This window comes from Mytilus edulis, chromosome 3, assembly GCF_963676685.1.
Source record: "Mytilus edulis chromosome 3, xbMytEdul2.2, whole genome shotgun sequence".
In the NCBI taxonomy this organism is placed as follows: Eukaryota; Metazoa; Mollusca; class Bivalvia; order Mytilida; family Mytilidae; genus Mytilus; species Mytilus edulis.
The window spans coordinates 45,970,698-45,985,398 of NC_092346.1; the positions used below are offsets into that span (position 1 = coordinate 45,970,698).

Consider the following 14,701-nt stretch of genomic DNA (forward strand, 5'->3'; position numbering starts at 1 on the left):
GCACGATGCCAATGTGCAGCTAATATTTAATATAATATCGTAGGGCAAAATTAAGCACAATGAGGAATTGAATAATTATATCACAAGTGCAAAAATGTTATGATCAATGTATGACAGAGTATTAGTGTTGTCAAATTGGATTGTGCATTTAGTGGGTAACATGATTAATATAAAAAAAAAATATCATGAAGACTTCACCGTGGGTTGTCCTGAATATGCATCTGCATAAAAAGAGCTAGGTATATCTTAAATAATCGGCATTCTAACGGTGACAACACTATACCGGTACAAATGTATAAAGGTAAACACTTTTCATCAATCGTCAAGTGTCTAGACAATGCGTCAAGCTCCATGGATATCAATACGAGGCTAGAAAGTAGAAACACAAAACATATAGAAAAACTGACATGCAATGCCCTAAAAACAAAGGAAAACATGATTTAAAAAAAAATAAAAAAAATAGTTAAAAGTAAATGGTGTACAACAATAAAGCCTGGTTACTTTTACAAACAAATAGGTCAATATCATTGTTGATAGAGGTTTTGATCTCGATGGTATCACCAGCCCAGTAGTCTGCACTTACATGCTCACATGAAATATTATTGAAACATAACTTTTATCAATTTGAAGTTCAAAACCATCAACATTCTTCGAAACACTTCAGTACTTATCCCAAACAAAGATGGTCTAAACCTGATTTTGCACAATTTTTGGAACGTTGTTTTTAACTCTGTTAAACTTTCTTATTGATTTGACATATATTGTACCCACTAAACGTCTTGTTTTTGCGATGCCTTCTTCTGGCGTACAAAACTGTAAACCTTCCCTTCTCAATTTAGCTTACTTCATTTGGGTTCATGCACCCTTCAAAGACTGAATGATCAATCAGTGGCAGCCCAAATTTCCCGCCTTTAGTCAATGCAAGGTCTTTCCAAATTGCAGTACCTACATATTATATTGGTGCTTACCTGTATACATAAACATGAAATTATTACCACAAAATTCAAGCAAGCAACAATAAATCACTTAATTTAAAACTTATAACGATTATTTCGTACTGGAGTGTTTTCCTCCGATAAAATATGCATCTTGTCGCCATTGACAAGCTTTCGTTTAAAAGGTTTACTTATATTATAGTTGATTATTTTTTCTTTGGAAACAATTAAGTGTTGTGACATTTGAATTAACACCATGGAATAAATTACAGCAGTTTGAAAAAACCCACGACTATGGCCCGTTGCATGACAGTCTTCTTTTCTTTTGTAATTACAAGCAACAAGCTTTCTGAACATCTTTTGCGTATATTTTTTTAATCAAACTATCGATTTTAAGTCAATTGTAATGCTAAAGTTACACAACTGATATGTAATGCTTAATATATATTTTAGTTTTATTTTTGTTGTCATACCACATCCTGGCCATGTCATATTGCAAAAGTCCATTCGGTTTTTATATGATAGCTGCTTGATTAGAAGCTGAATCTCAACATAAACTGGGTTTTCCACTCTTTTAAGCAAAATGCAATGTCGAGATGGAATTTCCAATTCATGAAAACGATATATAGACATCTATTATCATTCTTGTCGATATATATAATGCTATTTACTGTTTCAATACTACATATTTAGAATTCTACTTAAGTTTTTCCAACAGAAAGAATCGAAATCTATATCTTTGAAAATCCTCCTACCTGAAATCCTGGAAGAATCTATAAAAGAAAGATTAATTAGAATAAAAGAAAGAATATATTTGCATTTATGATGTAATTTTAAATTACAATGTTCGGAAGGTAGTCGTTTTATTTATAACAGCTTAAAAGAATAAACAAAATTATGGTAAATGTTTTTGTCCAATTTAGCTTTCAATCTCGGTCGCAAGTAGTAAGCTCTTCATTGTGATAGTCAACATCGGTTTCTTAGGTGATTCTGTTATGAAGGGCCGTTTGGATCATAATTAATTTTGTTACACGTATGCTATAGAGGTACGCGTCAAATTGAATTATGACCCGAACGGCCTTTATCATGAGTCCATACCCTAGATCTATTATATCAAATTAAATAAGCAATAACAGTTCACTTATTGTTTATGCCAAAAATTCAATTCTTTATTACTTTAAATACATTATGCTTATCAGTACAATAAATAAAAATACATTTTTATAACACAACATGACATAATACATCTGAGGTGCAAATAAATATCAAAAAAGAATCTACAAGAGATCATGCAGGTTTTAAATTTCAGTCACAGTTACTCGTGGAAATAGACTAGTCCACTGACGTTTACAAAATGCTAAAGAGTGCTTATTAGGGAGCTACCATTTTTAGGGGGGGGGGGGGGGGGGGGGGGGGCTAGGATGAAATTTGAAAAAAATAGGCAGGACAGGAATTTTGATTAAAAAAAAAGGCAGGATGAGACACTTGCAAAAAAAAAAAGTCAGGATGACAATTTAGGTAAAAAAAAGTCAGGATAAACTAAAAAAAAAAAAAAGGCAGGACAGAATAGAGTGAAAAATAAACAGGCAGGACAGAGATTACAACTAAAAAAAATGCAGGACAAAATTTTTCATCCTAGCCCCCCCCCCCCCCCCCCCCCATAAAAATCAAATGGTAGCTCCCTTAGATCTGATGCATCCTTGAGTTTCTTATAAGTCGATTTGAGCGTTTCTGATGAAGGTAAATCCAGAAAAAGGGGGTCGGACACACAAACCTAGTAGTGTTATTTTCATTTGTTAATGTATCCTTCAGTTGTTAATTCATATATTGAAGTCAATCAAATTTATATAAAGATTGAAAGAAAAATGTGGGAGAATGCAAACTTTAAATTTTAAACACAAAATGGGTTATAATTTTTTTTAGCAATTATCTTTTTCTCTCATTTTATGACATTATATATATATATATATATTTATTTAGACCCCTCTACCAAGAAATTTACTTTATGTATGCACATGTATAAAAATTGTGGTTTTATCCAACGTAATCACAGGTTTGAACGTTGTTTTTAATTTAGACGTGTATATTATATAATATGAAGAGGTGGTCGGGTGGTCTAGCGCGTCGGGCATAGTGCAATGCGATTTGGTGCCACGATATCTCAGTAGCTCGGCCAGGGAAGAACAAAAAATTTGCTAAAACAAATTTAAAGACCTAACATTGTTATTTAGACGAATTATATATACAGAATTGTAGCGTTGTCGTTTTTGTATGGATTCGTGTTTGTCGATGTGTTGTTTTGGTAGCGTAAATTACGTGAAATCCATATTCAAATGACAGAAAGAAAACAAACCACAACACAAAGTTTCAATTCAAATCACTATGTACTCTGTTAAATGTATATCAGTTTGACATAATAAAACAGTTGAACAATAATCCTAATTCACTAACACAATATTACTCTCAACACTTCTAACTAACAATCTCAAATCTCTCTATTCTCACCGTCTCCTTCTGATCTCTCTCACATCCCCTCATATACATAAATACAGGCGGTACCCCGACGGTTCCAAAGATGGGATACCGGGCGGTACCTCAACGGTTCTAAAGATTGGCTACCGGGCGGTACCCTGACAGTTTTAAAGATGGGGTTACCGGACGGTACCCCGACGGTTCCAAAGATGGGGTACCGGGCGGTTCTTAAAATACTGGGCGGTGAATTTAAATAATATAGAAACAGTTCAAATAAATAAAAAATACTGGGCATTGCCCTATAGAAATGTAATTTAACCCAAACGTATTTAAAAGAAAGACATCTTACATAATAATAATTTATACAGTCAAACTAAAAATCGCTACAGAATGTTTTGATAGTTGCATGAAACACTATGTGTAATATATAAACAATATGGTCTATTAATGTACTAATAATTACCACTCATTAATTCTACATGCTTTACAACAAAAGTATTAACATAAAATCAAATAGTTCTCGGTTTGGTTTGGGAATTCCCGGGTGTGGGAATTTCTAGATGCGCTGAAGACCCATTGGTGGACTTCGGCTGTTATCTGCTCTTTCATCAGGTTGTTGTTTCTGTGACATATTCCCTGTTTCCATTCTCAATTTTATGCATTCCTCTGGGTTTTGCTGGTAATGTGTTTTGAAATGAAATAATTTAACAGCTAATTTATAAAAAGAAATTTAAAAAAATGTGTCAAGTCAATAAGATCTTGTTACACGATGCCCGTAAAGTTACATAATACAAGTAATAAATTATTAATAATAAATCATAATTACACTATGAAATATAAATTAACTATGATACATTAGTGTTAATGAATAGTTACTGTTGTTAGGTCATTAATAGTTATCAAAGGTACCAGGATTATAATTTAGTACGCCAGACGCGCGTTTCGTCTACATAAGACTCACCAGTGACGCATCTTTTGATATAAGTACTGATTCACTGATAGGGTCTTTGCATCGGAAATAAACACATTTATTCTAAAATCAGTTGTTGGCATGTTATGTTCTTCTCATATGTATTTATGATGGTATGATAAAACCCTAACGTGAGGGATTATGCTTCATTTTCATATGATGGAGACATAATCTTTCAATCAGTTTTATTGAGGTCTGAAGCTAACATGTCAGTAACTACTAGTAGTCCGGATCAAGTATAGAATACGTGATTGTAGTACCATCGGACTTATATTTAAGTCAAATGAAGTAAATCGGTTTTTATACAAGTTAAATTATTTTCCAGGTTTATTATTTGAAGATTGTAGTTATGTTTAATCGCCATATTAAGTTTGGATTGACAGGTCGACAGGACGACAGGTCGACAGGCCGATAGGTCGACAGATCGACAGGTCGACAGGTCGATAGGTCGACAGGTCGACAGGTCGACAGGTTGACAGATTGACAGACCGACAGGTCGACAGGCCGACAGGTCAACAGGCCGACAGGTCGATAGGTCGACAGCGACATGTCAACAATTAGCTTGATTGACAGTCCGACAAGTCGAAAATGTAGCTATTTCTTTTTTTATAATTTTTAAAAGTTTAGGCAAACGGTTCTACAGATAAAAAAACATAAGCATCAACACATTCAATAACAGTATAAGCTATTTATAGTTTTTCATCTAATATATATAAGAAGTGATTGTATATTTTATTTGAGAGGAAAAATTAAATTTCAACAAAACAAAACTCGTCAATTACTTTTTCTTTAAGTTTACAGTGGCGCTTTTTAATCCATTTTAGTTTATCTTTTATTGGCCGTTTCATTTTTTTCCATTAAAGATTGCAATGTCCTTTAAAAATTTATGGAAAACGTCTATGGACAAATAATCTATGGATAACATGAAACATCTGCTGACCTGTCGACCTGTCGTCCTGCTGACCTGTCGACCTGCTGACCTGTTGACCTGTCGACCTGTCGACCTGTCGTCCTGCTGACATGTCGACCTGCTGACCTGTCGACCTGTCGTCCTGTCGACCTGCTGACCTGTTAACCCGTCGACCTGCTGACCTGTCGCCCTGCTGACCTGTCGACCTGTTGACCTGTCGACCTGCTGACCTGTTGACCTGCTGACCTGTCGACCTGCTGACCTGTCGACTTGCTGACTATTTAACTGAGTACCAAACCTTCCCTCTACACAACATCCTGACTTAATGACTAATAATCTATGGATAACATGAAACATCTTCTGACCTGTTGTCCTGCTGACCTGTCGACCTGCTGACCTGTCGACTTGCTGACCTGTCGACCTGCTGACCTATCGACCTGCTGACCTGTTGACCTGCTGACCTGTAAACTTGCTGACTATTTAATTGAGTATCCAACCTCATGCTAGTCCCTATCCACATTGACATATTAACAGCTGTTATGTTAACCCCCAAAAACACCGACCCACAAGAACATATTTAATGTTTCAGCGAATGAATATTTCGATTATTGCCGGAACTAGGCCTTCAGATTGTTGCGCGCCTAAACATATTTAAAGTTTTGGCGTATGGATATTTCGAATATTGCCGGAACTACTTAAACGTATTCTATACTTGGGCCAGTAGTCCTTTGTTAATTTGTTTTTATGTATCGTTGTTATTTTGTTTAGTGTTTTTTGTTGCCTGTCAGGAGCCTCTGTTTTTGTTAGTCTTTTATGTTTTTTTTTTCAATTCTAGTTCATTTATTTGTTTTGGAGTTTAGCATGACGTCCATTTTCACTGGACTAGTTTTTTTTTATTTAGGGGCCAGCTGACGCCTGATTTCTGGTTGCGTTGATGATCATTGTATATAACGACTTATTTACGACATTTTTCGAAGGCAGTGAGGCTCTGAATGGCTTCCGTAGTTCTTGGCAGTACCAATTGTGAAACAAATTTGAAATATTGAGGTTTTTTGCTCTATATTGCATTTTTCGGGGTTTCTAGATAAACATGTTATTGTTTAGTAATACATTAATCGATTAAGTAGTTGCAAATTAAAATTTTAAATCCAACAATATTCGTTATTACGTTTTGGTGATAAAGAAAATCATTATTCAAATTTTACAATTGTATAATTATATTGATATAATCAATATATATTTTCGTAGTTATTAACAAAACTCACTGGAGAAGGAAACATAATAGAGAAGTGTAATGGTAACTTGAATTATGCATAAAAGTAGAAATAAAAGTACAATTTAGCTATCGGTACTTGATGTTTAGATACGTTTGTAAATAATTTCCGTTACAAAAGCTATTTGCATGAGGGTCCGGTAGGGTTTACAGAGAAAAAAAAATAACGGACATAGAAATAAAGAATAAAAAAAAATGGGCAATACATTATAGCTGAATCTCGATGGTTTTCTCGTTTGAATTGTTTTACATTGTCATTTCGGGGCCTTTTATAGCTGACTATGCGGTATTGGCTTTGCTCATTGTTGAAGGCCATACGGTGACATATAATTGTTAATGCTTGTGTCATTTTGGTCTCTTGTGAAGAGTTGTCTCATTGGCAATCATACCACATCGACTTTTTTAAACACGCGTAATGCTTTAGTATAAACAATATAGAGTTATGGGCAACATAATAAACAATAAAGAAAATAGTTTTCTTAGAAATTTAAGGATACAAAACTGGATCCCCATCCCTTCATCAAGATCCTCATTCATTGTGTTATCATTGCATCATACACTTTAAGATACAGTAATAATTGACACCTCCATTACGTTTGACGCAACATCGAAATTGATTGAATTGCTGATAAAACTCTATTGTTTTTCCCAAATCAGCATATTAGACTGTCTGTATAATAATTACAATTGCAATGTTTTTATTTTGAACTAAAGGTTATATTCCTCTGAGATTCGATCAATCGTTTCACAATATTAATAAATTAATAGCACTTACAGAATAAAATTGAGAATGGAAGCATGTGTCATAAGTAGGAAGATTTGTATCTATGACTTGAATCACTCGGTCGAGGAAAATTCTAGTGGAGTTTCGTCGAATAGATATGATATTATCCGTTCTGCAGTCAGCATGCACCTGAACTGACGTCACATAACCGGAGCACCTGGGATCAGCCCCCCTTTTTTTTATGGCGTTCGTATTGCGCAGTCTTTAGTTTTCTATGTTGTTTTTGTATATATATAAATACTATTGTTTGTCTGGTTTTTTTTCTTAGTCATGTAGTTGTCTGTTTATTTCTTTGACTTTTGAGTTTGAATGTCCCTTTGATATATGCAGCCTCTTTTGTAATCCGTAATGTCTCTGTATTACAATTCTTTAATACTTTGATGTCACAAGAGTCTAAAGATCTAACTTCCTCAAGCATTGTTAACCTTTGATTTGATTTTTTCAGGTAAACTACTCCTTTTGGGCTTTATATTCTTATTGTTTGGCTTCGGACATTCATAAAAAAATAATACAGCTTCCGTATATTGCGCAAAGCACAATTGATACTTTGTGTCTTCGTGTATTATCTATACTATTAAACGAGAAGACCTCATTTTGTGTGTCGCTTCTCTTCCTTCCACAATAAATCAATCATCATGCCTCTGTGTCCTATAGGTAACATGCATAGCCGCATTTGTCATCCATTCTTGTGATTATTCAGATTGAGTTATATTGGGAGAAAAACGACAAAAGGAGTCCGGATATGTTCCGTCATCAGACTGAATGTTAGTCATAGATAAGACTTCCGGTTTGAAACATGCACAAATACAACCAATCGTATGATAGATAACAAAAATAAATAATAAATAAGCCAATCAGAGCGTTCTCAATATCATGGTGTTTAGATCGCAAGAACCACAACTATTTATTATACCTCCTTATAGAGGACAATTATTTTTCGCGTGTATCTACATGTAAACTACGATTATACTACTTCAATATATAGAGACTCTCTGTATTCTGTCTACTGTTTTCTTTGAAATGTTAACGTTTACTATATAAGGGGTCATACCAGACGATATATATTAAAATAAGTAAAACATGTGACACACGTACAACCAATCGTTTGATAGATAACAAAAATGAAAAATAAATAAGCCATTCAGAGCGCTCTCCACATATCATGGTGCCAAGTTAGATCGCATGAATCACAACTTTTATACCTCCTTAGAGAGGACAATTATTTTTCGCGTTTCATATCATGGTGTTTAGATCGCAAGAACCACAATTATTATACCTCCTTAGAGAGGAGAATTATTTTCGGCGTTTATCTACATGTTAACTACGATTATACTACTTTAATATATAGAGACTCTCTGTATTCTGTCAGGGACTTTCTATGTTAGTATAGAAAGTCCCTGATTCTGTCTACTGTTTTCTTTGAAATGTTTACTATTTAAGGGGTCATACCATTTGCATATATAGAATCATATTCAAAACAGTGTGGCTGTGACTATTGATTTACGACCTAAATTATCCCATTGACTGGGACAGATTGTATGAATGTTTGTCTGTAACGACCACTGCTCAATATGTACTTTTTAATGACACTTAAACTGTGGGGTCACCAAAGGTTCTCAACACATAAATACAAGTTATTCGAAAAACGATGTTTTGATTTATATCAATAATATAAATCAAAATATAAAGGTTATTCCTGATTAATTTTTCGAGTTTTTTTTTTATTATTAAAGGCGTTAAGAACCTTTGATGACCCGACGGTTTAAATTCTATAATAAGTAAGTAGTGAGCAGTGGTCGTTACAGACATACGTTCACCTAATATGTCCCAGTCAATGGGATAATTTAGGTCGTCAATCAATGGCCACAGCCACACTGTTTTGAATATGATTCTATTAATAAGTAAAACATGCTCAACTCCATCTAAAACCACCTCGACCAAAAACTTTAACCTGAAGCAGGACAGACGTACGGACGACCGAACGAACGAACAAACGCACGCACGGATGCACAGACTAGAAAACATAATGCCCATAAATGGGGCATACAAATTTATGGTTGAAAGGGAAAAAAGTGATTTGGAAAAAATTAAAGTAAGGTAAAGATTAGGGGGAGGCAGGATCTTTTTCGGGGCGTCGGGATCGGGTGTTTTTAAGCTCGGGATTTGGGGATTGATCCTTACGGAATCCGGGAATATATTTTTCGATTTCGGGATTTCGGGATATGAATTTCTTTAAATTCTGCATCTCGGGATTTCATGATTTTCAGCCCTAGACGGGAACAGGACCCCTCCGACCATCCCTCAAATTAGCCAAGTCGGTCTTAGTCATTTATACATGATTCATATCCTACCATTGGTATGTTAGTAAGGCTCTCAAAAGAAAAGGCACTGATGGATTGTCCTAGAAGCATATTATATTAGACTAATAATGGTCTATATGTAAGCAGTTACATTTAATTCATGTTTGAAACGGTGCAAATTTTTAATTTGATTTGACTTTTATCAAAAGAAGCATTGTAGCAAAGGAGAAGAATGATTGTGGTCTGAGGCCAGAAACACGAAAATAATTGAATTTAACAGAAAGGAAACAAATATCGGACTTTGGAAAAAGGGAGAGGGCTTTTGATACCTTTTATGAAATTCTCCATACATAATATCTTTTACAAAAAAATCATCCTACAACAGTTCACAAGCTGTATATGCCCGCGATTTCGCGGGTGTGTTCTAGTATATAATAAACCAAGAAAATAAATCATATTAAATAAAATCAGTTGAAATACTACTATTTGGAATTATCAAAGGTGAAACAGAGAAGAAATCAGTAACATTTTGGTATAATATTTTGCATTTGCTACTGGACTCTTATAGTAGTGATATATTAATGGTTGTTTCAATTGACCAATTGGGATTATCTGCCTGATGTATTATAAAATATCTATTGCAACTAAAGGGTAATTATAATATTTGACCCTTAAAGGTTTTCTAAATTAGTTTGTGGTATATTCAATCACTATTGTTTTGTCAAATAAAACAGATAGGATAAAACAATTTCTTTATGTTATATTTTGAATAATTTTAGTTACTTGCATTTAATTCGGATGTTTTAAACATTTTAAATGATTTTGAGTACTTTGATACTTGCAAACTGCATATAACAATTACAGTTGATTTAGTGACTGAAGGTATATGCAAGATGACAAACAACCCCTTTCAAATATGAAAAATAATGAAACTCACATAACTTTTAAATTCAGTGAATGTGTGTTAATTGCAAAGACAAAACATTAAACATAATGCATAATAATTTATTGACAAAAGGAAGTTACAAAAATAAATAATATACATTACTTATTCATAGTAATGCCTTTTCTTGAAATGTAACACGAAAACAAGTGACGTAGAAATGGGTCAAGTAATTGTGAAAGTTAAGGAATTCGGATGACGTCGAAATGACAGTTACGTATGAATGCAATTTTCTCAAAGTTTAATAAATTCCAATATTTACTACTGATAAATAACAGTTATATCAAATAGCACGGAATATCAAAGATTATATAATAGACCATTTGACATTTACCAGAATCGCGTGGGAGTTCAGGTTTATACAATTAATATCACAATTTATATTACTCAAGGTGACTGCATTAAATTGATGGGATAAAAGTAATTATATTTCAAAGATAATCATCATCTCATAGTGAGATGTATATTTCAATTGTGTTTCATGGTTGTAAATAATCAAAATATCATATTTACATGTTTGAACAGTTAGATTTAGATGTAATTTGACTAAAAAGCGTTAAAATATCATTATAAAACTCTCAATTAGTAAACTGCTTTTATGAAGACAAGTTTAGTGCTTATGTATATCTAATTTGCTTCTATATTCTTAATCTATAGATACCAAGAAACTGTCTTTCTCTGAAAAAGAGGACCACCGGTTGCCTATTGGTCTAAGCGGTCAGTCTACGGTTAGTCTTGTCATTTTGACACATTGAGGATGTAATTTTGAACCCACACCTGACAAATGTATTCGACTCCAATCTTTTTGGCTGGGATATATTTTTTTTTTCTGCCGTAAGTCGGTGGTTCTCTCTGGGCACTGCGGCCGCCATGCTAAAGCCAATAGTGTTGAAAGTTCTGTTAAAACACAAAAAATCATTCTATCAATCTCGACCGTCTAAGTCGTAAAAATGGCACGAAAACGCTAGGTTATCGAGAATATATTTCGATTCATTAGTTAACTAAATATAATCTTTGCAGGAAGTATAAATAATTCCATTTCGGGAAAAAATGAAAAAATCGTGTAGCTATGTTTTTAAGCAAGATTTTCAAGTTATTATTGAATTTATTGAAATCATATCTCATATGTTGACACAGATCTTTGTTAAAAATCTTACCGGTCATCAAAACGACCTCAAGGAATCATTGTAGATATGACTTTTCAATGAATCAATCCAGAAAAGCAATAGAAAATCCGATTTTTAAACAAGTTTGTTTGTCCTTGATAGAGAAAATATTTCGAAACCTGGATAGTGACTACAGTTAAACATTCGTTTTTGATGTGTTTTGTCATTTGATTTTGCCATGTGATTATGGACTTTCCGAATGGATTTTCCTCTGAATTCAGTATTTTTGTGAATTTACTTTTTAAATTGACTTGTTATGTTCATTTCTGTTAGGGAGCTACCATTTGATTTTTAGGGGGGGCTAGGATGAAAAATTTTGTCCTGCATTTTTTTTTAGCTGTAATCTCTGTCCTGCCTTTTTATTTTTCACTCTGTTCGGTCCTGCCTTTTTTTTTAGTTTATCCTGACTTTTTTTTACCTAAATTGTCGTCCTGTCCTGCCTATTTTTTTCAAATTTCATCCTAGCCCCCCATAAAAATCAAATGGTAGCTCCCTTAAATATAAGAAAAACTGGAAACGATGAGGTCATAAACCAACTTATAAACGGTTCTCCTATGTCAGATTTAGCTCAGTCGCAATTTAAACATTGCACCATTTTTACCATTGAATTTAACTTAACCCTCACCATTTGAACCATTCCACAACAGAATAAAATTTAAGATTTAAAATATTCAAAGAGATGCAGTCGTTGTTAGTTCAGATGTTGTTTTTAGAAATGACACAAACCATTACAAAATAAAAAGGTTTAGAAACAAACAAAAAACTTCAGTTTATGACTTTATAACAATAGTACACAAATGAAGCTAAAAAAAGAAAGTAATTTTCAGTTAAAGATTGAATATTTATATTAGCCACTTCATGTATTTGAAAAAAACCTGAAAGTACATTCTATCTTTTAAAAAAATATTATAAATGAAAATGAAACAAAATTTGATTCTTTATGTGCTTTTCCCCCAAGTCATTTGCCTGTAGTTTAGTGGTTGACGTAATTGATTCATGTTTGTCATAAATTTATTTGTAAACTATTTTGTTATAAATTTTACGATTGAATTGTTACATAATTTTCATGATGAGGCCATTTATAGTCGGCTATACGGTATGTGGTTTTCTCATCTTTGAACGCCGTATGGTTGCTTATAATCCACTTCATTTGGATTTTGGTGGATAGTTGTCTCATTGGCAATCATACCACATTTCCATTTCTTTATATTTACTGTTTCTTCAGGAACCAAAAGGAATAAGAAAAAGCTCATATATGCCATCAATATGAATAACATCAGTTAATTAGAGGAAATTATACGATTAAAAATTTTTTCTGTCTAAAAGCTTTTTCTTGTATCAAATATACAATTTATCGTCGATTTCTCTGTTGTCTCTTTAAAAAAAAGTATGTCGAATTTTGTACATGGACACTCAAAACTAGTACGTAATGTAAAAATTATAGCTTTTGTCTTGCCATTGAATGATTTACCGTTTCCCCCCACGACATGCGGAATAAAATGCTATAATCGGACTCATTTTCCAATTAAGCAGTATTTTTACATCAGAAACAAATACAAATTAAATCTATTTAGGCAATAAATCTGAAAACTTTTCTATTTTCCTATTCTGTTTTTAATTTGACACAGTTACTGACGTAGTTAATGTAACGGAAAAACAAGCATGTAAACACAAGAAACAACTGATGTATTTTTGTCACAGTGAAATGAAGCAAACATGCATTTAAGTGTTGTGAATGGATAGCATTTTGTGCTATTATATATAGATACACACGTGCGGGCGTTAGCTCGATTTGGTGTATATATTATTAACACCTAGATAAATGGTAAATGCAAAAGAGTAGATATCAATTATTTAGAAGGGTGTCTTTTTCCGCAATTTGATATCATATTACTGAAAAACATGATAAATTCAGGATATCAAATTAAATGTAACAACATCGTGGTATAATTTGAAAAAATCGGTTAAGTCCACGTTTTTTTCTTCATTTGAGGTAAATGTTATAGGATATTTAGTTTATTTTGATTTACTTGGTTGCAATACATGTTGGTTTGGTTGAATAAATGTTTGAAAAGCGAACGAACTATCTTAGTTGACGTGTCTATTTGATAAATAAAACAGAGTATATTATTTTCAGACGTGAAAGGAAAGAACAACAGCAAGCAAGATTATTCGAAGAATCACAAATAGACAATAACAATCCCATATCTAATCCAGTGGATATACCGGAAGCACAATACCTGCCACCTGACCAAGATGGAGAACCAGCTACAAAAATCTGGACTTTCCTCCTCGATGAAGAACCATATAGCATCGTATTCTGTAAGTGCTAATCAAGAGATCTCAAACATTAGTCTTTATTAGATACATATAAGCAACTATTTTGGAAATTGATAAATTAAGAAATATATCCCCCTCACGATAAGCTCTGAGGTTCATATAGCTTCGTATTCTGTAAGTACTAATCAAGAGATCTCAAACATTAGTTTTGTTTAATACATATAAGCATCTCCTTTTGGAAATTGTTTAGAATTTAGAAATATACCCCCTCACGCAAAGCTCGAATTCGTTGTCGCCATTTGGCTATACTTTTGTATTTCGCATACATATTAAACCTATAGAGTATTATTAACACTATAAAGTCTCATGCTATTATCTGAATGATAAAAGGCAGAAATTGGCATATGCATAAAAATCATCATGAGATCTCCATATCCCCAACAGAAAGCATAGTGAGTTGAGTGAGATTGCTAACACTACTTCGCCCTCCAGTCTATTTCCTATATGAGTTCATGCGGTTCCAGGCGGTTTCACAACCAATGTTGTTTGTAACTGGATTTACTGATGTTAGAACAGATTGATATGCGCTACTCTATTAATAATTAAATAAAATAGTATATGATTACATGTACTATACCAATGCTTATTACCAAGCATGGCATAATTTC

The 14,701-nt window shown here is 33.3% G+C and overlaps 1 protein-coding gene and 1 long non-coding RNA gene across 3 annotated transcripts in view; one reads left to right on the forward strand and one right to left on the reverse strand.

Annotated features, from left to right (window-relative positions):
• LOC139516643 (uncharacterized) overlaps positions 1-14,701 on the reverse strand; it is a 681,292-nt gene that overhangs the window by 30,987 nt on the left and 635,604 nt on the right. The window lies entirely within an intron of this gene.
• LOC139516621 (fas apoptotic inhibitory molecule 1-like) overlaps positions 1-14,701 on the forward strand; it is a 31,139-nt gene that overhangs the window by 5,143 nt on the left and 11,295 nt on the right. For both annotated transcript variants that reach the window (XM_071306821.1, XM_071306820.1), the window contains exon 2: positions 13,891-14,075. In XM_071306821.1, coding sequence (XP_071162922.1) covers positions 13,891-14,075 — 185 coding nt within the window. The remainder of the gene's footprint in view (positions 1-13,890; positions 14,076-14,701) is intronic.